The sequence below is a fragment of the Sarcophilus harrisii genome, chromosome 2 (genome assembly GCF_902635505.1).
Source record: "Sarcophilus harrisii chromosome 2, mSarHar1.11, whole genome shotgun sequence".
Lineage (NCBI taxonomy): Eukaryota > Metazoa > Chordata > Mammalia > Dasyuromorphia > Dasyuridae > Sarcophilus > Sarcophilus harrisii.
In genome coordinates this window covers 125,590,471-125,613,433 of record NC_045427.1, presented here as the reverse complement: position 1 = coordinate 125,613,433, position 22,963 = coordinate 125,590,471, and the positions used below count along the sequence as shown (strand labels likewise).

Sequence of the window (22,963 nt, the reverse complement as noted above, 5' to 3'; positions counted from 1 at the left end):
TTCTCATCTTTAAAATGGGGATAGTAACCCCTAACTCCTGGGAATTGTTGTGAGGATCAAATGAGACAATGTTTTTTTAAGTGATAAATACAATGCTGGCATATAGTAGATGCTTAATAAATGCTTGTTCCCTCTCTCCCTCCCTCCCCTCTCCTTTTTTATCTATTAGGATTTCTTTTTTTTATATTAAAGCCAAAATTTCTTCTGGATTTAGTACAACAACTTCTTCCTCCTATAGGATCCAAGAGGCAGGTAGGTACCAGTCAGGAAAACCCGAGTTCAAATTTGGCTTCAGACACTGGCTCCACAATCTTGAGCTGGGCATTTAATCTGTGTGTCTCAGCTTCCTCATTTGAAAACTGGGGAGAATAACCTCTCAAGGCTGTTGTGAAAATAAAATGAGATGATATTTATAAAGTGCCTTTGCAAACCTTAAGGTGTTCTATGGATGCTATTATTATTATTAGGTATATCCTCTAGAACTACTCTATTTTGTCTACAATGTCTTTCCTCAAAGAAAGTTTCCTTATATGGACCTGCCTCACCCCACCCTTTCTAACTGCCTCTCAGTGTATATCATCTCCCCATTATAATGTCTTCATTTGCCTCCATTTTCTCATGGGGTATAAGTAACCTCCATGAAGGAAGAGGCTGCTTTACTTGCTTTCAGCCTCCAGGGCTCAGCAGAGCCTGAATAATTTTAAGTGCCATTCAGAGTTCATTCATTCATTCAAGAACTTTTTAACAAGAGATCGGGTTTCCTTGGACCTTTTTGGGTTAAGTCAGTCTGGTTCCACAACCAACAGATGCTACTATGTGCTCTGTGTGTGTATGGCTAGATCAAGTGACAAAACTGAGCCACTATCACAGTTCTCTCAAGGTACTCTTCCTCCTTTGAAACCCTTCCTTCGTCCTCTAGGGGAAGGCTCTTGACTTCTCTTCCTCATTCGAAGGCTGGGTTATCAGAGGGCATTTAGAATGCACATCTATCTGGCTGACCTGCCCGTCTTTCCTGCTAATGTTGTGTATATTAGGGAATAAGCATTTATATAGCACCCATCATGTGCCAGGAATAGTGTACAATATTTTTAAACCAAATTTTATTTTATTATTATTTTAAAATTTCTCATTTTATGAGCAATGAAAGAGGTCTTCAAACTTTTTTTTTCAGGGGGCAGGAGAGGGTTGGAGAGGAGCTTTTGTTCAGGTCAATCAATGGCTTAGACTTTCTGGTGGTTGTGATTCAGCAAAGTCAGGACATATTCCTCAGAAGAAAGGACCAAAAAGAGAAATGGATTTAAAGGCAGAAGCTCTGGTGGCTGGGTTTGAATACAGGCTCTGCTACCCTACTGTATGGTAGTTCCTGTCTCTGTGCCTCAAGTTCCTCATTTGTAAGAGAGGGAGGACCAAGGAGGTAGAGGCCAGACCAAGACCTGTCTAAAGTTTTGTCATTTCATTTCCTCCTGGGTGTCCCTGTAGCTATCTCAGACTCAGCATGTCCAAAACAGAACTTAGATTCTCTTTCCATCTAGACCTTCTTCCTAAATTCCCAGCTTCTGTCAAGGACACCAAATTCCTTCCAGTCACTCCGGGTCCCAATCGAGGTGTCATTCTTGACTCAATCTACCAATACCTGAGCCACTTTATCATTTTATCCCTTCATAATTATTTCTCTTCTGTGCTCTCTTTCTTTCCACTTCCGCAGACACCAGTGCAGATCCTTGTCACCTCCTGTATGGCCTACTGTAATTAGTCAGAGCCAACTAGCATTTGTCAAGCACCCACCAGGTCTGCCAGGCTCTGTGCTAAGCAGAGACAAAGCATAAAACAGCACCTGGCCTCCAGGAGCTCACAGGTGGAGAGGGAGGTGAGGATACATGGGCAGCAAGCTCAGAGAGAGGGCACTAGGGCTAAGGAAGACTGGCAAAGGGTTCTTGTAGAAGGCAGGATGTCAGCCAAGCTGGGAAGGAAGCCAGAGACTCAGGAGGCAGAGAGGAGATGGGGAGAGTCCTGGGCATAGAGGACAGTCTGAAAATGCTCAGAGCTACTAAGCTAGTCTCTCCGACTCGAATCTCTCTTTGTCCAGGTCCATCACGCCACTATCTAAAAGATCTTCCTTAAACCAAAAGTCTAACCAGATCACTGTTCTCCCCTGATGAATAAATTTCAGGAGCTCCCTGTTTCCTCTAAGATCAAGTACTAGGGGCACTTAGGAGGGCACAATGGACAGAGGGCCAGCCCTAGAGTCAGGAGAACCTGAGTTCAAATACAACCTCAGACACTGGATACTTACTGGTTATATGACCCCAGACAAGTCACTTAATTCTGATTGCCTCCCTCACCTCTTTCCCCAAAAGTTAAAATTCCTGTTTGGTCACAACCTGACTCCTTCCTACCTCTTCATTCTTCTTTGCCATCCCTCTTCCCTAATGGACTCCTAAAGCCCTTTTTTGCCAGTTCATTTTCTGCATCTTTGCAATAGATTTCTACCATGCCCTCAACATGCTCCCCTTCACTTCTACCTCCTGGATTAAGCTTCAAGACTCAATCCAAAGCCCTGAAACCTACCTCTCCAGGAGGTTTTTCTTAGTTCTTTCTCCCCCAACCCACCTGCTGCCATCACTAGAGCCTTCCCTCAGAGACTCTCACCCTGTCTCTCTACTCTAGATCTTTAATGTACAGTTATCTGCATGTAGCCTTCCCCTTGAATACAAGGTCCTTGGGGGAAGGAACCCGTTTCTTCCTTTCTTTGTATCCCCAGCACTTAGCACAATGCCAGGCACAGAGTACAATGTTTTATCAGGGACAAGTCCATCCCAGCTCTAAATCTCAGGAAGACTCTCAATGGCGAGCTAGAATGGGCAAGAGCTGCCGCCCTGAGCACGACCCAGCCCAAACTACTCTGGGGCCTTTTCGGCCTAGCCAGGCAGACCCCGTGGGGTGCTGGCTGCGTAGTTAACATTCCCCAGGAGACAACTACTTTAGTGCTTTCCAGGGCACCCTGGGGAGCTCACCTCACCCGGAAAGCAAGGATTTCCAACTAGTACATAGAGGTGGAGGTGACAGTACGGAGAGAAAACCATCTCCAAAGCATTCCAGTATTTCATGTAAGTACTTCAAAAAAAGATGCTCCAGACATCACAGCAGTAAAAAATATATAGGCACAGAGATGTGAGCCTATTGTAAACAATCCTGTAAAAAAAACCTTAAAAAAAAAAAAAAAAAAAAAAAAAAAAAAAAAGACCTCCAAACACCTCTCCTGGGGTCCTTTACCTAATATCAGCTTCCCTGAGTATGAGCATGAGGGGCCAGCAGGAAAACCAAGAGAATGAAGGGCACTATTCTTGGCCAGGTCTGGGGAAAGTGGTAAATGGTTTTCCAAGGAAAGATTCTGGCTTCTAAGTATGGGATCTCAGAAATCTGAATTCTAGAAAAGAAAGAGGAAACCACAGTATAGTATTATGGAAAAAATGCTGAATTTTGGAGTCACATACCCAGGATTCCAGTAATTTAGAATTTAAAAATGTCTCCTCACCTAGGTTTCCTCTATCATTCAGCAGAAAAACAAGAAGCAAGTACCAATTACTTTCTTTCTTTCTTCTTCTTCTTCTTTTTTTTTTGCTGAGACAATTGGGGTTAAGTGACTTGCCCAGGGTCACACAGCTAGGAAGTGCTAAGTGTCTGAGGTCAAATTTGAACTCAGGTCCTCCTGACTTCAGGGCAGGTGCTCTATCCACTGCGCCACCCAGCTGCCCCTGCAAATTACTTTCAGGTCTGACTTTTGTATCTGCAATCTTTTTAAATTAAGGCAAGAACATTTAATTCTCACGGCAACCCAGGGAGGTAGATGCTATTATTATCTCCATTTTATGAATTGAGGCAAACATAAGTTACCTGACTTATTCAAGGCCACACAGCTAATAAATCTTGGACTATTTTTGAATTCAGATCATCCTGACCCCAGGAACTAGAATTCTTATGCACCAGTCACCTAATTGCAAGCCAGGACAACTCTGGCCCTCAGGAAACTTCCATTCTAACAGGGAAATCAACATGCAAATGGGAGCTGACAAGGAGAGTGAAGATAGATAACCTGCTTTTTAGCTCATATAGTTCAAACTTGTTCATCTCATTAGAAGTAATTACCACTAATACAAGAATGACTAACCGCCCACATAAAACTGAAAAGTGAAAGGAAAGAAGAGTAGGGAAGAAGGATCTCTGCCTTAGGAGAAATAAAGAGAAATAGAGGGAAATAGATAAGGTGAGTCTCTGGGCCACAGGTGGCCCAGCTTTATCCTGAGAGCCCTCCATTAATTAATATCCTGCCACACCAGTTCCTGGCACCAAAGAAACAATGGATCTCAAAGGCTCAAAAACAGCCCAGGCTTCCAGTTCCAGGCTTAGAGGCGCCTGCTAAATTCAAGGAGGCTCCCATGGAACTTTAGCTAGGAGGTATTTAAGATTTTTTTTTCAGGCAAACAAAATTCTCAAAAGATGCCCCCCCCCCCCAAAAAAAGCAATCTGATTCAATATGAAATGAAATAAAGGTCTTTTCACTTCCAAAGTTAGCTTTGGGTCTCTTCTTTGCTTGTGTACTCAAGCCTGTGCTTGTTACATAGTATTCAATAAATGCAGTTTTTCACTAATTGACTACAACTTCTTCTCTGCTAATACAGGTCCTCACATTCCTGATTCTTGTTCCCCTGAAAGAACATGGTGTAGTTCAGCAAGACAAGCACTGCATTTGAAGTAAAAAGTCCTGAATTCAAATTTTGGCTGTCATTGACACTTAGCATCTGAGTGATCCTGAAGAATTATTTAACTTTGATAGGCCTCAAATTTCTTTTTGTTTAAAAAAAAAAAAAAGAAAAAAGGTTGAATTAAACTGTGGGTTACAATGCCTCATGGGGACTCATAATTGAATGCAAACCATTAAAATTATGATTTATTATCAATAACTGATATATATATGTGTATATACATATATATATTTTTATATGCCTATATGCCAAAGGTCTCAGGCAAAAAGAGGTCATGAATGGAAAAAACTTAAGAACCCCTGAATTGGACGACCTCTAGAATTAAATTTTTCCAGATATCTGCTACAACTGAATAGGTATCAGACTCTGACATAATTATGAGGCCATAAAATGAGGCCATGGCCAGCATTTTATCTACTACTCCAACTCTTTCTAAAACTGTTTGGCCAGCCTACTTAAAGTACCCAAAATAAGAAAATCATAGATACCTAACCCTTATATTTCTCAAGCGCAACAATTTTGATGAGGAACAGCCCAACTGCTTTTTACCAAGCAGAATATTTATTAAAAATATGGTCAGGAGCAAATGTTCATCTCATCTAAGCACCTGTATTATATCATCCACTCCAAGTGAGTCATAAGTGAAAGTGAGAGTAATGGTTCTTGCATTCTCTCTCAATTATGCTCTCTTTCTCACCCTTCATTCAATGATCTTTCCTAATAAAATCCATAGTTTTTAAAGTAAGTCCGTCTTACTACCTAGGGTCACTGTTTCCCTCACTTACATGGTTTTTAAAGGTCACTCTAAAACTGCAATTCCCTCCTTTTTTTTTTTTTTTTTCCAGAAATGGGCATTATGGGTTTGGAATGAAGCTCAAGTTCTGATGGACTCAATTATCATTTCAAAGCTGAGGATTCTCAAATCTACTCATCCAGCCTCAGATATTCAACTTCTCTGGCTAACTTCTAGTCTTTCATCTCCGACTTCTTTTTTTTTTTTTAATTTCAAACTTTGAAGTTTATTTAATGATTTTTTTCCCCACTTCATATAATAAAAGCACAAAAACAATATCTAAAGTGCTACAAAGGTATGAAACTCAACACAGAACTAGTATTGACTAGTATTGACATCTTAAACTCATCATGGCAAAAACTCACGATCTTTCTCTCCAAATCTCCCTTCTTCCAAACTTCTCTCTTATCGTGTAGAGCTCCACCACCCTCCCTGGCAGGGCCATTCAGTCTCTGCTCCACCCCCTGCCCCCTGCAATCCACACCAAAGCCTGCCCTCTCCTACACAGCATGGACTCTTAACACTGGCACCAACTCCCATGGAGCAGACTCTCCAGACCCATGCCCGGTGGGCCTGTCCCAAGTCTCTCAGATCAATTTGCTCTATTGCTAGTGTTCCTCAGGCATGTCTAGCTCTCTGGACTCCATTTGGGGCTTCCTTGTCACAGACACTGGAGTGGGGTGCCACTTCTTTCTTCAGCTCCCCATACAGATGAGAAAACGGAAACAGGGTTAAGGAGTTTGCCCAGGGTCACATGGCTAGGAAGCGGCTGAGGCCGCATTTGGACGCAGGAAGATGAGTCTTCTTAACTGCCATTTCAGGGCTGTTTCTTCCCTCCCCCCAAAGCTCTTCACTCAGCTGTGAAAGTGTTGGTCCTGAAGGGCAGGTCCGACCACCTCAATAAGGCCCAGTGAGGCTCACCTCCAGGTTAAAATATAAAAACTGGCTTGACATTCAAAGCCCTTCCTAACCTCCTCCTCCTCCCCTTCCTGGTCTTCACACACCTCCCTTCCCTACCAGCATTCTGAGAACAAGTTCCCTAAACAAGACACTCCCATCTTCCATCCCTGGGCACTTTCCCTGCCTGTCTCCCATGTCTCCCTCCTCACCTCTGCCTTCAGGTTTCTCCTGTTTCTTCCAGTCCCAACTAAAACCTCACCTTCCATTATTTGCCTTCGGGATCACCCTTCATCTCTGGGCTTTCCCACTCTAGGTCACTGGTTTGCCTATACCCCCATGAGACTGAGTTTTCTGAGAACAGGGACCATCTTTGACCTTCTCTGTACCCCCAGCACTTACCCTGGCACATAGCAGGGACTCAATATTTAGTGACTGACTTTTTTTTTCTTAGCTTTCTGGAGAGGAGATAGAACAGACAGTTGAAAAATGAAGATGACAAACAACCAAGATACCCAGTAACCCAAGATACCAGTATCTTTTCTCAAGGTTTCAAATCTGGCTAAAAAAGGCCTGGCTCTGTGACCAGTCTGGTGACAAGCCCATTTGCACTTGGCTAGGCTGGATGGTCCCCGACCAAGAGGGATACCCTCTGTCACCAACCTCACATAGAAATCCCTTATTGAACACTTTGGGGGGCCCACCAGTACATGGATTCATTGGTCATAGAGATTATTTCTGTTGTGCCACAGTTCCCTTTTATTGTTCTGCCTCAGTTTCCCTAAAAGGGTCCTGCCTCAGTTCCTTGAATTGTTCTACCTCAATCCCGTTGGTTGCAACCCCCCTTTTTTGATCATTAGGACCGATATAACTTAAGACTGGTTACTCTAAGGTTATAAATTGTAAATGTGTAAACTCAAGATAAGGGGAAGTTCAGACTTCCTGGCTCCTAACTCCTCCTAAGTTATCAAGAATTTATAGTCCTACCCCCCAACCTGTCAAAACCAGATTGATGGTCTGTTTCTGGGAAATTCCTGCTCTCAGTGTTCTGACTCTGCCCCTGCCTTGGTCTACCCTAGTTGCTTAGAGCTACATGTATATATTTCATGGGAAACTCACATTTGCTGCTGGATTCCTTTGAGACAAAAGTCTGATTCAGCCCCTAGAACAAAAAATGGATCCTTTTGGTCCCAAAAAATCTTTCCCTCTCAGAAATCCAAATAAAATATTAAAAACTCTCTAATCTCTATCTTGCCTCAGTTTCTTTGACATTATAATTTCTATACCACAAAGTAGTAGAATTTTAATGGAAATTTATGCATTAAAAAGAAGCAAAGTATTTCCAAATCCAACATATAAGTCTAAATTGCCATTTAACTTACTTTTAGATGATGATGCAAACTTCTAGATCTCAACTGCTACAGATTTCTGGGAAGTGTTTTAGACTTATATCATAACAGCATGAAAAGTTACATCTATGCTGAGTGAAATGAGAAGAACCAGGAGATCATTATATACTTCAACAATACTATATGATGACCAGTTCTGATGGACCTGGCCATCCTCAGCAAGGAGATCAACCAAATCATTTCCAATAGAGCAGTAATGAACTGAACCAGCTACGCCCAGAGAAAGAACTCTGGGTGATGACTAAAAACCATTACATTGAATTCCCAATCCCTATATTTATGCCCACCTGCATTTTTGATTTCCTTCACAAGCTAATTGTACAATATTTCAGAGTCTGATTCTTTTTGTACAGCAAAATAACGGTTTGGTCATGTATACTTATTGTGTATCTAATTTATATTTTAATATATTTAACATCTACTGGTCATCCTGCCATCTAGGGGAGGGGATGGGGGGGTAAAGAGGTGAAAAATTGGAACAAGAGGTTTGGCAATTGTTAATGCTGTAAAGTTACCCATGCATATGACCTGTAAATAAAAGGCTATTAAAAAAAAAAAAAAAAAAAAAAAAAAAAGTTACATCTACTTTTTTGGATTACAAAAATTATCAACATGTATCTGGATAATGATGCTCCATCATTTCAAGTCCTGTTCATAATTATTCAGATTCATAATCCTATACTCTTGTATTAAACAGGGACCAACCCCATTATTTAACAACTGAAGCAACTTAGAGACCCTAAAAGTGAGGAGTTCCTTCAGAGGAAAAGTGACTTGCCCTAAAGTCACACAACTATTAGGATTAGAGTGCATTATATAGGGATTTATCTTGGTATACAATAGGTGCTATATACATGCTTATCCCCTTCTCCCTTTCAGGGAGTCTAAAATGATTTCAAAACAATACTTGGTGTAGTCCTAGCTACAATGGGTCAATCAAAAATAATCTACCAGTTCTCAAACTTCTTGGTCTCAGAACTCCATACTCTAAAGAATTATTAAGGACCACAGCTTTTGATCATGGGATATTAATAAATATCCTCTGATGGAATATGGGAAGGGGGGAGGATGATAAAAGAGAGAACAGAATGGGGGAAGGAATGGCCAGTAACAAAACACTTTTGTGGAGGGGCAGGATGAAAGGAGAGAGAATAAATGAGGAGAAATACAGTTAGCAGTAGTAATTGTAAAAAAAAAAAAAAAAAATTCGAAGCAAGTTTCTCTGATGGAATATTATTGTTCTCTGGGAAATGTTAAGCAGGATGCTCTCAGAAAAAAAGCTCTGGAAAGTCGTCCATAAACAAAGTGAAATATACTGCATACAAAGTAATAGCAATGTCCTGGGAAGACCAGCTGTTGAATGACTTTGTTATTCCCTGTAGTACAATCATCCATACCTACTCTGAAGGACTTATGATGAAAAATACTATCCATACACAAAGAAGGAACTGTTTGTCTGAATACAGATTGAAGCATTCTCTATTTCTCTATTTTTAATTTAATTTTTCTTGAGGATTTGTATTTTCATTAGGGTGAGAGATTTTTTTTTTTTTTAACAACTTGATTTTTTATGGAAATGTTTTGCAAACCTTGCAATAAGGTTTCTTAATTCTGAATGGGGATAAGGAAAAAGAACCTAGAACATAAAAAAATCTTAAAAACAAATGTAAAAAAAATTTGTTTTAAATGTAACCGGGGGAAAATACTAAATATTTTTTTTTAAAGGAAAAGGAATTATATGTAGGAAAAATATTTATAGCAGATTTTTTCTGAGGACAAAGTATTAGAAATTGTGGGGATGTCCCTCAAGTGGAGAATGACTGAACAGATTGTGGTATGTGACCATGATGGGATATTATTGTGGTATAAGAAATGGATTCTCAGAAAAACCTGGAAAATTTCCATGAGATCAGGCAAAGTAAAATGTACTAAATACAAAGTAATCTCAATATTATGTGATTATCAGCTTTGAAAAGTAGCTATTCTCAGCAATATAATGATCTAAAGACAACTCTAAAGGACTTGTGATGAAAACTGGTATCTATCCTCAACCAAAGAACTTATAGTGTCTAAATATAGATTCACAACCAAATCATTTCCAATGGAGCAGTAATGAACTGAACCAGCTACGCCCAGAGAAAGAACTCTGGGTGATAACTAAAAACCATTACATTGAATTCCCAATCCCTATATTTATGCGCACCTGCATTTTTGATTTCCTTCACAAGCTAATTGTACAATATTTCAGAGTCTGATTCTTTTTGTACAGCAAAATAACGGTTTGGTCATGTATACTTATTGTGCACCTAATTTATATTTTAATATATTTAACATCTACTGGTCATCCTGCCATCTGGGGGAGGGGGTGGGGGGGTAAGAGGTGAAAAATTGGAACAAGAGGTTTGGCAATTGTTAATGCTGTAAAGTTACCCATGCATATAACCTGTAAATAAAAGGCTATTAAATTAAAAAAAAAAAAAAAACATAAATACAGATTCAAACATTTTTTTCACTTTAATTTTCTTGAGGTTGATTTTTTTTTTTTGGGGGGGAAACCAATATTTTATCTTACAACATGATTATTATGGAAATGTTTTATGTGACTACATATGTATAACCAATATCAGCTTGCTTTTTCTTCTCAATTAGGAGAAGTGGGGAAGAAGTATAGGAGAGATTTTAGAAATTAGTTTTGTTGTTTTTTTAATATTAAAATTATTTTTACATGTAGCAGAAAATAAAGGACTAAAGTTTTTTTGTTTTTTTTTTTTATTTAATAGCCTTTTATTTACAGGATATATACATGGGTAACTTTACAGCATTAACAATTGCCAAACCTCTTGTTCCAATTTTTCACCTCTTACCCCCCCACCCCCTCCCCTAAATGGCAGGATGACCAGTAGATGTTAAATATATTAAAATATAACTTAGATACATAATAAGTATACATGACCAAAACATTATTTTGCTGTACAAAAAGAATCAGACTCTGAATTATTGTACATTTAGCTTGTGAAGGAAATCAAAAATGCAGGTGTGCATAAATATAGGGATTGGGAATTCAATGTAATGGTTTTTAGTCATCTCCCAGAGTTCTTTTTCTGGGTATTAGCTAGTTCAGTTCATTACTGCTCCATTAGAAATGATTTGGTTGATCTCGTTGCTGAGGATGGCCTGATCCATCAGGAACTGGTCATCATCTAGTATTGTTGTTGAAGTATATAATGATCTCCTGGTCCTGCTCATTTCACTCAGCATCAGTTCGTGTAAGTCTCTCCAGGCCTTTCTGAAATCATCCTGTTGAGGACTAAAGTTTTTTAAAAAGAAAAAAAATTCCCTATTAATATTTGTGGTATTAGAAACAAAAACATCTCAGTAATTGTTTTGAAAAGGGTTTAAACCTTGCAGATTCCCTGAATGGGGCTGGTAAGAAATAAGCATTTATATAGCACCTACCATATGCCAAACACTATGTGAATCACTTAATTAAATATTAACTAATTTGACCTTCACTACAATCTTGTGGGGTAGATGCTATTGTTCCAAAGTGAGACAGAGGGCTTTTCTTGGCAAAGATACTGGAGTGGTTTGCCATCTCCCAAACAGATTTTAAGTGACTTTTCCCAGTGTAAAGCCAGATTTAAATTCTGTACTTCCTGACTTTAGGTTACAAAATGAAGGGCTAGTAAATTCTTCAGAGCTCTAAACCTATAAGCAAGCATTTACTAAGCTCCTATGATGTGCTAGGGATTAAGCTAAGAGAAGAGGCCTCAAATAAAACAGGTCCTAGCCTCAGGGAGTTTGCATTTATGGGGATAACATGCACAAGAAATAAGCATACATAAGATAATTACCATAAATTCAAGGCAAGAGCTGTGTGTTTGGGTGAAGAGGAGAAATAAGGTAATCAGGCCACCAGCAGCTAGAGAAGGACTTCATATAGAGTGTGGTAGAATTTTGAGGAAAACAAAGGATTCTAAGAGGTGGATGTAAGGAACAGTAGGCATGGGAGAACAACTTGTACAAAAAAATGCAAATGGGAAATGAAGTATTATAAGAAGCCCAATTCAGCTGAATCATGGAATGTAGGAAGGTGCTAAAAAATAAGGTTGAAAAGGCTGGTTGGAGATCGGTTGTGAAAGGCTTTAAAAACCAAACAGAACAACTTGTATTTTGTCCTAGAAATAGGAAGTCATTTAGAGATTATTAATAGAGAAATGACTTCTAGGAAAATCACTGGCAGCCATATATAGATTGGACTGAGGAGGTAAGATACTTGAGATAGGAAGACAAATTAGAAGGGTACTGTAAAAAGCAAATGAGAATTAAGGAAAGCTTCAACAAGAGTAGTGGCCATGAGACCAGAGAAGTGAGTGGATGTGAGATGCTATGGTGGTCAAGCCAACAAAACTTGCAAACTAATGGGATTCATAAGGTGAGGGAGACTGAGGGAAGGATAACCCAAAGTTAAGAACCTTGGGAGACTAGAAGGATGACAGTGCACTTGACACAAAGAGAAATTTGAAAAAGAATTTATAATGATAAAAATAATTTTGAACACAGTGAATTTGAGATGTCCATAGGGATCCAGCTTTAAAAAAACCTGGTAAGGATTCGAGATGTGTGAGAGACCAGATTTAGTAGTTATTTGCAGAGGTAAGTAAACCTGACAATAAGGCCTCAATTTACTTCTTTGGAACTTCTGCCCATTGTTCCTGATGTCCCCCCTTCCATAAGACAACCTTTCAAATATTTGAAGATGGTTACCATAACTTCATTGGGTCTTTTTTTCTCTGGGTTATGCTTAAGGTCTTTCAAATGATTGTCATATGGCATGGACTTTACAACAAGCCCTTCACCATCCTGGCCAACCTCCTCTACATATTAAGGAAAAATTTCCTAACAATGAGAAATGTCCTAAAGTGGGATGGGCTGCCTCTGGAAGGCACTTGATCTAGACTCCTTGCAGGAGATGCTGTAATGGTGATTCTTTTCAGCGACTGAGCTGAGGCCAAAGGTATTTTTTTGATTCTTAAATTCTGTGCCTCTAAGTCCACAAGAACAGATGATGTCATCAGATGAGACTATAAAGAGAAGAAGAGGGCCAAGGACAGATAGTGCTCTGGGAATATCCATAGTTAGGGGACTGTAATATGAATCCTCTACTGCATCAGGAGCTAAGGAAGCCGTGGTTGGGGAGCAGAAGCAGGAGAACTGAAGAGTGGTGTCACAACAAGCCCAGAAAGGAGAGAATATTGAATGGTGAGCAGTCAAATACTGAAAAAGCAGTCAGTCAGGAAGAATGAAGCCTGAGAAAGGTAATAGATAATGCTTTTTCATTCATTTATAACATTAAAGTTTCTGTCTCAGAAAGGCCAAATCAAAATAGAATTTTAAAGAAGAGACAATGAGCCAGAAATTAGTTTACAATTGCTAATTTCAAGTCATAGCAAACCACAAGTGGAACCTGCTATTTGCATTGTACTTTACTGAGCTTAAATTCAACTCCTTGAGGTAGTAATATAACCTAGCTCTAGGTTTCAAAGACTGTGTAACCCCAGGGGAAGTAATTGAGCCAAAGATTCCTAATTTATAAAGGGGGTTGATCTCTAAAGTCCCTTCTAGCTCTAAATGCTATGATCCCATATTTGTACCCTAGTGTCTAACATAAACCCTTGCAAAAAAATAAATGCTAAAATAAAGCTGAATAAATCAAACTGAACTAAGGACATAGGGAGAGAACATAGTCTCTGTCCTTAACTTATCTCAAGCAGTTTGGGGTTTGTTTTCTATTATAATCTTTTTAATGAAGTTTCCTTGCAGGAGGAACAAGGAGGATATTCCCAAACCATTCATTCCATGAGTTAAAGATTACCTTACTCAACTGTCTAGTTCCATACTAGGAAAGTAATGCATCACTCACTGATCAGGGGGAATGTTAAATGTATTAAAGACTTAAAGTTCTTGTTTTGTCTTTAACACTATAAAAAGGATGTTCAGGAGAGGATGTTTGTTTTGCTTTTAACGCTTTGAAAAGGATAGTCAGGAGAAGTCTCTAACAACCCCAGAAGTTAGGTCACTAACCTTTTCTCTAAAAACTCCAAAGAAATGACTTGTTAAACTTTCTCGAGATAAGGCAATCCAGGGTCTCCACTGATTCAGTCCCTGAAATTCTTTCAATGTTTGTTAGAATCTAAACCCTTTCTTCTAGTTCTAAATGGAAAAGAATCACAGATCAATGCCTTCTGTTTAGTAATTTCTCAAGGAAATTACTTGTATCTTTTGCCACTAAGTCTGTAAATTTCAAATGTGACATTCTCTTTTTTCAAGAGTAAGTACCTATCTTTGAGATCTTCTAGGCACAGAAAGTTGAAAGGGAGTATATTCCACCGGCTGATGTCTAGTTCCACTTCAGACTTAAAACATTATGAGAAAAGTAGTAAACAAAACCTTGCCAGGAGAAATGAAGCAACACTGTCTTAGTGTAACCACAAAGTACTCTTAATTTACTCTTAATTTTTTATATACATTCGTATATATGTAAGATACTAAGTGTTATTATTCCCACTGATATTCTTACTATAAATACATACACATAATTGAGGATTTGTAATTTCATAGTGTAGGAAGTTCCTCCTGGTAAGAAAAATAGAGGAGACAATCATCAAATTCCTTCCAGCACCTAGCACAGGGCTCTATTAAGAAGCAGGTGCTGGGGCAGATGATCTGAGTTCAAATTTGACCTCAGACACTTAACACTTCCTAGCAATGTCACCCTGGACAAGTCTTTTAAACCCAATTGCATCAGGAAAAAAAAAAAGGCACGTGCTAAGGATGATACAATTTTAGGCAAATTACTTTCATCTCTAGATCTTAGTTTTGTCATCTGCAAAATGAGCTTGATTGGATTAAATGATTTTTAGGTCTTAGTAGTTCCAGCGTGTATGCTCCTAGGATGTCCCATTCTAGATTACTGACAGTGGAAATAGAGGAGAGGGCACATTTTCAGCAGTTATTTTAGAGGTACAATCTGTAAGATGGCACAATCTGTAAGATGGCACAATAGATTGTACAAAGTGAGGAAGAAAGTAGATAAGAGTCCCTCTGTGTCTTCCTTTGGATCTACCATATGCTAACAGGTTCTTCTAGGTACATCTTTCCTCGACTGCCCCCTCACCAAACCTTCCACATACATGGTCGCAAAATCGAAAAAGCTCAAAAAATGGAGTCATTTATTATCCATGTAACCTTGGGCATTTCCAAACCTCTATAAGGAAGGCGCTGAGTTCAAATCACTCCTCAGAGTTTTTTTGACTCTAAATTTATGATTCTAAAATCTATTAGGGCAGAGATTCTATATATGGGAACTGTTTTTAATATCCAGACAAAATTGCATTTCAATACAATTGGTTTCCCTTTGTAATCTTATGCATTTAAAAATTATTTTGATGAGTCCTTAGATTTCATCCAGTAGAAGGCATCCATAACACTAAAAAGGTTCAGAATCCTGGCACTGAAGTATAAACAGGAGATCAGTAATGAGGTCTTAGCTGTCTTTGTATCTCTCAGAGCACTACACTGAATATTATATACACTGTTTTCAGAACTGAGCTCAAGTAGACCTTGGGCTCGGAGGTCTCTCTAGTTCCAGATGGATCAAAGTTCTATACAACCTAACCAGCCCCATCCCACTAGGGTCAACCACTCAGGGAGCAACCCACAACCAACCAAGTAGTCTCATCTCTGCTCCAAAGTTTAACAAAGACTATTCTAGGAAAGGACTAGTCATTCTTAACCAAGACTCCTTAACATAATGAAGAACTTCTCTCAATAAAAGATCCTTGAGGGTAAAAATTGTCTTGGTATTAGCATAGTGCTTGTTGCACAGCCCCCAAAACTTTCTTCATTCATGCATTTATTTCATTGTATAAGAATGAATCATTCCAGCTCTTCAGACAATTAGCACAACAGTTGGTAACTTAATTATCAGAGACTGAGAAAAAGTAAAGGAGTATATACAAATTTATCAAAATTCCAGTTAAATTTGAGAAAATAAATTGAGGTAAGGGCAAGTACTTATTATTCAGAGGCAGAATTACAAGCCCTGCTAGTCTTTTTAAATGTCTTCAGAACTCAGTCGTGGTTTACTAGGGTCTTAAATGATTACTACAAATTACTGAAAGTCTGACAGGTGAGCAGGCTTATATAATCAGAATAAAAACCATTCCCAGCACTTCTAAAACTATACTGCTGATTAACCCTGGAAGGATAGATGTTATTATTATCCCCATTTAACAGATAAGGTAACTGAGGCACAAGGCAGTCCAATGACTGTCACACCATTAGTGCCTGAGGCCACATTTGAACTCAGAATTTTCTGATTGCTAAGTCTAACGCTTTATCCACTGTGCCAGGCTCACAAAAGATGGGAAGCATCAATGTTGAAGGTGCTGTGGAAAGATAGGCACACTAAACTATTGTTAGTAGAGCTCTAAAATTGATAGGACCATTCTGAAAAGCAGTTTGGAATTATGCAAATAAGTCAGCTAAAATGTCCAGTCCTGGAGTTATTGCTAGGCACAGTCCCTTTTCCCAAGCCACCAAAGGAGGTCCTTGACAAAGGTTTCCTTTATACCAAAATGTTTAAAGAATAATAATTATTATTATTTTTTGTGATAGCAAAGAACTAGAAGAGCAACACAGATATCCATCAACTGAGGAATGGCTAAACAAACTGTAGTATATGAATGTCATGGAATATTTTATGCTGTAAAAAATTATGAATAGGGGCAGCTAAGTGGTGCAGGGATGGAGCACCAGCCCTGAAGTCAGGAGGAACCGAGTTCAAATATGGTCTCAGACACTTAACACTTTCCGGCTGTGTGACTCTGACCAAGTCACTTAACCCCAATTGCCTCAGCCAAAAAAAAAAAAAAAGAAAAAAAAGAAAAAGAATGAGGAATACAAAAAATCTATATTTACATAAATTGATATAAAGTAAGCAGTCAGGAAAACAACACACAATGACTACAACAACATTAATAAAAGCAAACACCACAAAACAACTGAAAAAGAATGCTGCCAAAACTAAAAAGAACCAGCTTGTCCCCAAAGTCAAGATTTTAGGAGAGCTTTCTCTCTGACTTTAGAGATGGGGGTGAGGAGAGGGATGGGAAGTAGAGAGGGACATCAGAACATTGCATGTAGTATCAGATTCTTTCAGTGTTAATTGTTTTACACAAAGGCCTCAAATGAGGCCTCATGATGGCATAAGATTGAGCCTGGATTTTTGAAGGCTGTCTCTTAGTCTAGCTGTCCTCTCCAAGATGGAAAATTTTCTTTAAGGAGAAAAAGAATTTAAGTGTTTATAAAGTACCTATTATGTGCCAGGCACTTCACTAAGTGCTTTATAAATATTAGCTCCCATGATAATGATCCGATAACTTACTATGAATGCATTGACACTTCCAGGCAACCATTTCCAAACCCTATGGTAAAGCACATCCTTTTCCCTTCTCAGCTCTCATTCATATGCAGTCTTTTCTCATTAGAATATAAACTTTTCTACGGCAGTAACCATCTTACTTTCTGTAACTTTTCACTGTATCTGAACAGTGCATGGCATTAATTAGCAAGTCCTCAATAATCAATCTACCTAACCTCCCATCCATTTGGACTAGATCACTAAAGTTCATGTTTCATTGCTAAACAGCTGGTCAACAGGTGATTAATTCTTTTGGTAACATCTACTCAAAAAAGATTATCTACTAAACCACAGAATGGTTGCAATCTATAAGGATGGAGAGGGAAGACATACCAATGAAATCATAGATCTTTAAAATATTCAGTTTTTCCTGTGCTTATATCTTATCTCTCCAGTAAGTTTGTGAATTCGTTGGGAGCAAAGAATGTGCCCAAAACTTCTATCTTCCAAATCATCTATGTAATGAATGCATAATAGGGGCTATTTTAAAATTTGACTTAATATTCTCAGTTTTCCGTTTTCTTCTCTGTATAACCTCTTTGTGTAATATGAATTCTCTATACATCTCATTAACACGTAAGAAGTGGGCTTGTTTGTTAACTGAAGTTACTCTAAAGAACTAAGGGTAATCTGAGAACTTCTTAAAGAATTATGTATTTTATATGAGATGGCAATCTGAACAGTCTAATTCTATAATCTAGATTAAAATTCCTGAACAAAAACATGTCTGAATTTCTCTTTTTTAGTTTAGTCATCATGTAAACTTCTGTAATGAGATGGAACACTGAGGAGTATAATTATATGAACTCACTTCTTGGGTAATGCTCCTTCACCAACAACCTCTTTATCAGAGATGACTGGATGCAAGCAGTGATGAAATGAGTATAACTGGGTGGCTGCAAACTATTCAGAACTACATAACTTGGGAAGGGTACAAGATTTGGAGTTAGAAGAAGAGTTGAAATCCCAACTCTACTACTTCGTGTGTGTGTGTATGTGTGATTAACTGTTCAGATTCCTGTTCTGTAAAATACCCAAATGGATCTATAACCTCATGATTTATGTAGGTTTTCACCACCTATTCATGCAGTTCTTGGACACTACGAGTCACACTTTGGGGAGGACATGCTGGATGTTTCCTCACCTCCTGAAATCTCTAGAATACCTTTCAATCTTTCAACATATAAAATAGAGATAATAAATAACTTGCACTCACTACCACAGGAAGACTTAGAATAAGAATATCAAATAAAATAATAGCTGAAAGGTCTGCAACACACTTTACATTTTAATGGAGTAATGATGGATATAAGCACCATATAAATGTAAAAATTTGAGGCTGTCTGACAAAGTGGAGATAGCTGGTCTTATCTGGGATGCACACAAGTCTCTAATGGTCATTTAATTTTTCAGTGCCTGATATCAATTCTGAAAAACTGTAAGTTTTAGCGAGATGCTATTCTGTGGTAGTGGCAGATCTTCTTCACCAAGTATGGACAGCTAGGTGGCACAGTGGATTGAGTGCAGATCTTGAGTCAGGAAGACCTGAGTCCAAATCCAGCCTTAGAAACTCAGACACACTACTGTGTGATCCTGAACCTTTAATCTTTCTTTGTCTGTTTCCCCATTTGTAAAATAAGGATAATAACACCTATCTCCTAAGGCATTGTAAAGACCACAGGAGCCGATGATAATAATAATATTATTAATTATTCTATATACCAGAAGGAGGGTTTGGAAAAGGAAAAGAAGAAAGCAAAATATTTAAGTTACTATTAGGAATTGTCCTGTCTGTAGATACCTTAACCTAGGCATGATGCTTCTGATGCTGCTGCCACAAACCTCTTTGGCTGAAATTTCACTCTAGAACTAAGCTCTCTAGATGCAGTTTCCATGGGAGGGAAAAAAGATAAAATGTTTAAAAACAAATGTTTAGTAAACCACACAAAGCCCCTTGATTTCACCATGTAGATACTTTTTATTGTCTTATTAACAGTTTCTGGAAAACAATAGTACATTATATCCTTGCTTCTGGAAAGTATATACAGAACTTCCCAGAAAATCCTCCTCAAAAATTATTAAGTTAGAAATAAATCAAGTTTTTTCCTAACCCTAAAGAAAATGAGATAACAATTACAATCTCTTATTTATACCATGGGCTACTCTTTTCTAATTAGGGTCTTCCAAGGGAACCTCCTGGGGTATGACTCCTCAGGCAAGTATTTCAAAATTCTAGAACTGAGTTAAGGCGAGTTAAATCTTAATCCAAAGGAGGTCAAATTGAATAAAAGAGTTGCAAGAAAATCCATGCAACCTCAGCAACTGAACTTCAACGTGAAATAATATCCTTTGGCAGTTTTTTTGCTTCTTAATAGTGTCTCCCAAGTTGGAATCTAGGTCCTGGCTGTATTTTGTTGTTTACAATACCTGACAGACCAAACAAACAGAGCTCTGGCCTGTCTTCAGTTCACACTGATTTCTAAGGAGAGAACAGACTTTAAAGGAAGTGAGTACAGCCTATGTTCTGACTCCAGAGAGAAAAAAGAAATCACACATTTCTAAGACACCTCCAGATCTAGAGATTCATTAGTATTTGGTAGCTAGTCTTTCTTCCCTTTCATCTTCCCTGAAAAAACAATATCAACACCCCAACTTTAAACAACTAAAAACCACAGGAGGCGCCCTTTTCTCACCATGCAGAGATGAAAATGAGAGAATGAGAAACCTGTCAAAAATTAAGAAAGACATTTCAGTGGTAGAGGAAAGACCAACAAACATTTGGCTTCTTCAGCAGTGGGCCAACACCTCCATTAAAGAGAATCTGGCAGTGAAGCCGAAATTGGAAGGAATAGCAAGGCAACGAGTCTTCCAAACAGTAGAAGTTCAAAGAGGTTTCCTTCTCTCCTTTCACCTTCCCAGCCCCATCTCCCATTTTTAGATGAATTTAATTTTACCAGGTACTAGCAAACTTCTTAGGGGATACAAAAGGGAACTAGAAAATGCTAAATAACTTCTTCAGGCCCTTCGGGTTTGTTTTGTTTTTGTTTTGCAAGGCTTAATTAACCTAAGAAAGCTCTATCACAGGAATCCTTCTCATGAGGCTGAGTTTTATGATAGTGAAAGCTTTCTGAGATCTGGAAAGAGTGATAAGAGCTGGCTCCATTCCCTAAGGGGCTTGCCCAAAACATGGGTGGAATGAAACAAAAAGGCCGAGGTACCTCCCAAGTCTGAGTTCATGGCAGCCAGCTCTCAACTAGGAATGTTAAGAAATGGAATCCTCAGGTCATTTTATTCAATAATTTATCTACCTACCAATTACCAGGATTTGGAATTGGCCTGGAATAGGCAGCCAGGCTTGGACTTCTCTGTCTCCCAATGGATTAGCACTTTGCCTGGCACATGCTTAAAAACTGACTCAAAGAGGTAATGTACCTGGGTTTGAATCCCAATTGTGAGACTTTGGCCAAATGTTTTCAAGTTTTTTAGAACTTACTTTTCTCATTGGTAAAACTTAAGAGAATGATAGGGTACTACTATGGGTATGGAATCTTGCAAATACACTTAGATACAGTTGATATGTTAGTTTTGCAGAATTTTTCTCTTTTTGTTTAAAGGCTTGCTTGTTTAAAGGGATTTATATCAAGATGATATAAATATTAAATATATCAACAAAATGTCAATAAAATTAATTTTAAACGAGAAGTTTACACTGTATAACACTTCTACCCTTCTAGTTCTAAGGATTTATCTTATATATATATAATATATAATAACCTGGTCTAATTATGAAAGGTGAGAGAAAAAAAAAAAGGGACAGTAAAACCTCATGCCTTCTCCTTACTCCCAAGGTGAATATTGTGATCCCAGAAATAAATACAAAGTTGACAAAGCCAGACACCTTCTGGTGAAAATGAGAAGGATTAAGATGGAAAAATTAAATAAAAGGCTACTTCCATCTGCTTAATATGGATTTTCTTATCCTTAAGAGGGTGTGGGGACTACCTCATATCTCCAAGATTCCCTTCCAGCTTTAAAAGCCCAAGATCCTCGGATGTAAATACCAAAACATTCCAAAAACAGTTTCCACTAATTAGATGGATCAGCAGCGGAAGCAGCTGTAGGTCAAGGATAGTCTCAAGGTGTACTGGTTAAGAATTCTGGGAGCCAGGGAGACAGAGAGACATGATTATTTGTGTCAGATTTTCCTAGGCAAATTGAGGATCTCCCATAATCCTTGAGGAATGAGGGTGAGGTGTGTTACATGTAAGAGAAAAACACTAAGAAATCCTTTAGACTCTTCCAATGATTATTTGTGTTTTTCTAGACAAATTGAGCATCTCCCATAATCCTTGAGGGGTGTAACACACCATGAGGTGTGTTACATGTGAGACAAAAACACTAAGAAACCCTTTACATTCCTCCAAGTCAAAGTAGTTGCAACCGTTGCCTTAATAACACCTTGCTTTCAGCTGTGCCTCTGGGAAAACACTCATCTCCACTGCAGAATTTATGAAAACAGATCAGAATCTATCTGCAGTAAGGTACCACTTACATTTTACATGTCTGAAACAGCAGAGATGGAAAGGGCATGGGCAAGAATGACTTACCAAAGTATATGATAAGCACAAAAAGGATCAGTGTGAAAGGAGATGGAGACTGGCAAAAATACCCTTTTAACTTCACCCACCGCAATACACTTCAATAAACCAGTCCGTTTAAAAATACCTGTCTCCCAAAGTAAATAGATGCTAGCTTCAGCATTACTCCATCCCTGTTTCAGGAATGGATTAATCCAGGGGTTTAAGTCTTGTGGTTAGTGGGGGGTTAGGTTGTGCGATTGTTGTGAGTTTAAATAGTACGTTTTTGGGGTTAATTATATTTTTGATTTATTTGGGAAGAATGTTGGTGGTGTTTGGTTATACTGCTGCTATGGCTACAGAGGAATACCCTGAGAGTTGAGTGGGTAATATGGTGGCTTTTTGTATGTTGTTGCTTAGTTTGTTAATAGAGATAATTCGATAATAGTTTGATAATAGAGATAATTCCCTCCTCCAGAACTAAATCCCCTCCCTCTTTGAAAAGGGCACATGTATCTAAGAAACATTTCCTGTCCCACCTCTTATAGATTTCTTTTAACCAGCCCAGAAAAAAAATAAACAAATAAGCATACTCATATAACAAAAGAGAAAATTTGATGATTGGTCTGTTTCTTTACCTTGAGTTTTGGCCCCAGGTCCTTCTGATCCCAAGGATGGATCACAGAATTCCTTTATAGGTGATCGAATAGGTGTTTCCGCTTCAGGAGTCTCAAAATTACCTTCAGAATCCGAGCTGCCGAGGGGGGAAAAATGAGGAATTACCACTTTCAATCCTATTTTGGACATCCTTCCACAGCCTTTAAATATCCAGACCGCTCAGGGTGCAGCATTTTGTGTGACCGTCCTCCTCCGATAGATCAGGCCATCACAGATTCATAGTAGATATATGCAGCCAGGATTTCAGGATGCTTGGAGCCCCTTTGCTAGGGGCCTTTTTGGAATTCTACCAGAAACCCTTTCGCTGGACACCCTAATCCACGGGAGTTCTATTCTCTTGTCCAGCATCTTCTTTCCCTTAT

At 38.6% G+C, this 22,963-nt stretch overlaps 1 protein-coding gene across 8 annotated transcripts in view; it reads right to left on the bottom strand.

The window, feature by feature from the left end:
* Positions 1-22,963, bottom strand: part of TACC1 (transforming acidic coiled-coil containing protein 1) — a 157,575-nt gene that overhangs the window by 62,691 nt on the left and 71,921 nt on the right. For 6 of the 8 annotated variants that reach the window (XM_031950726.1, XM_031950724.1, XM_031950721.1 and 3 more), the window contains exon 2: positions 22,562-22,677. The exons of the other annotated variants lie outside the window; for them this stretch is intronic. Coding sequence is in view for 5 of the 6 variants with exons in the window: in XM_031950724.1 (XP_031806584.1) it covers positions 22,562-22,677 (116 nt within the window). In the remaining variant the exon portion in view is untranslated. The remainder of the gene's footprint in view (positions 1-22,561; positions 22,678-22,963) is intronic. 8 annotated transcript variants of the gene reach the window in all.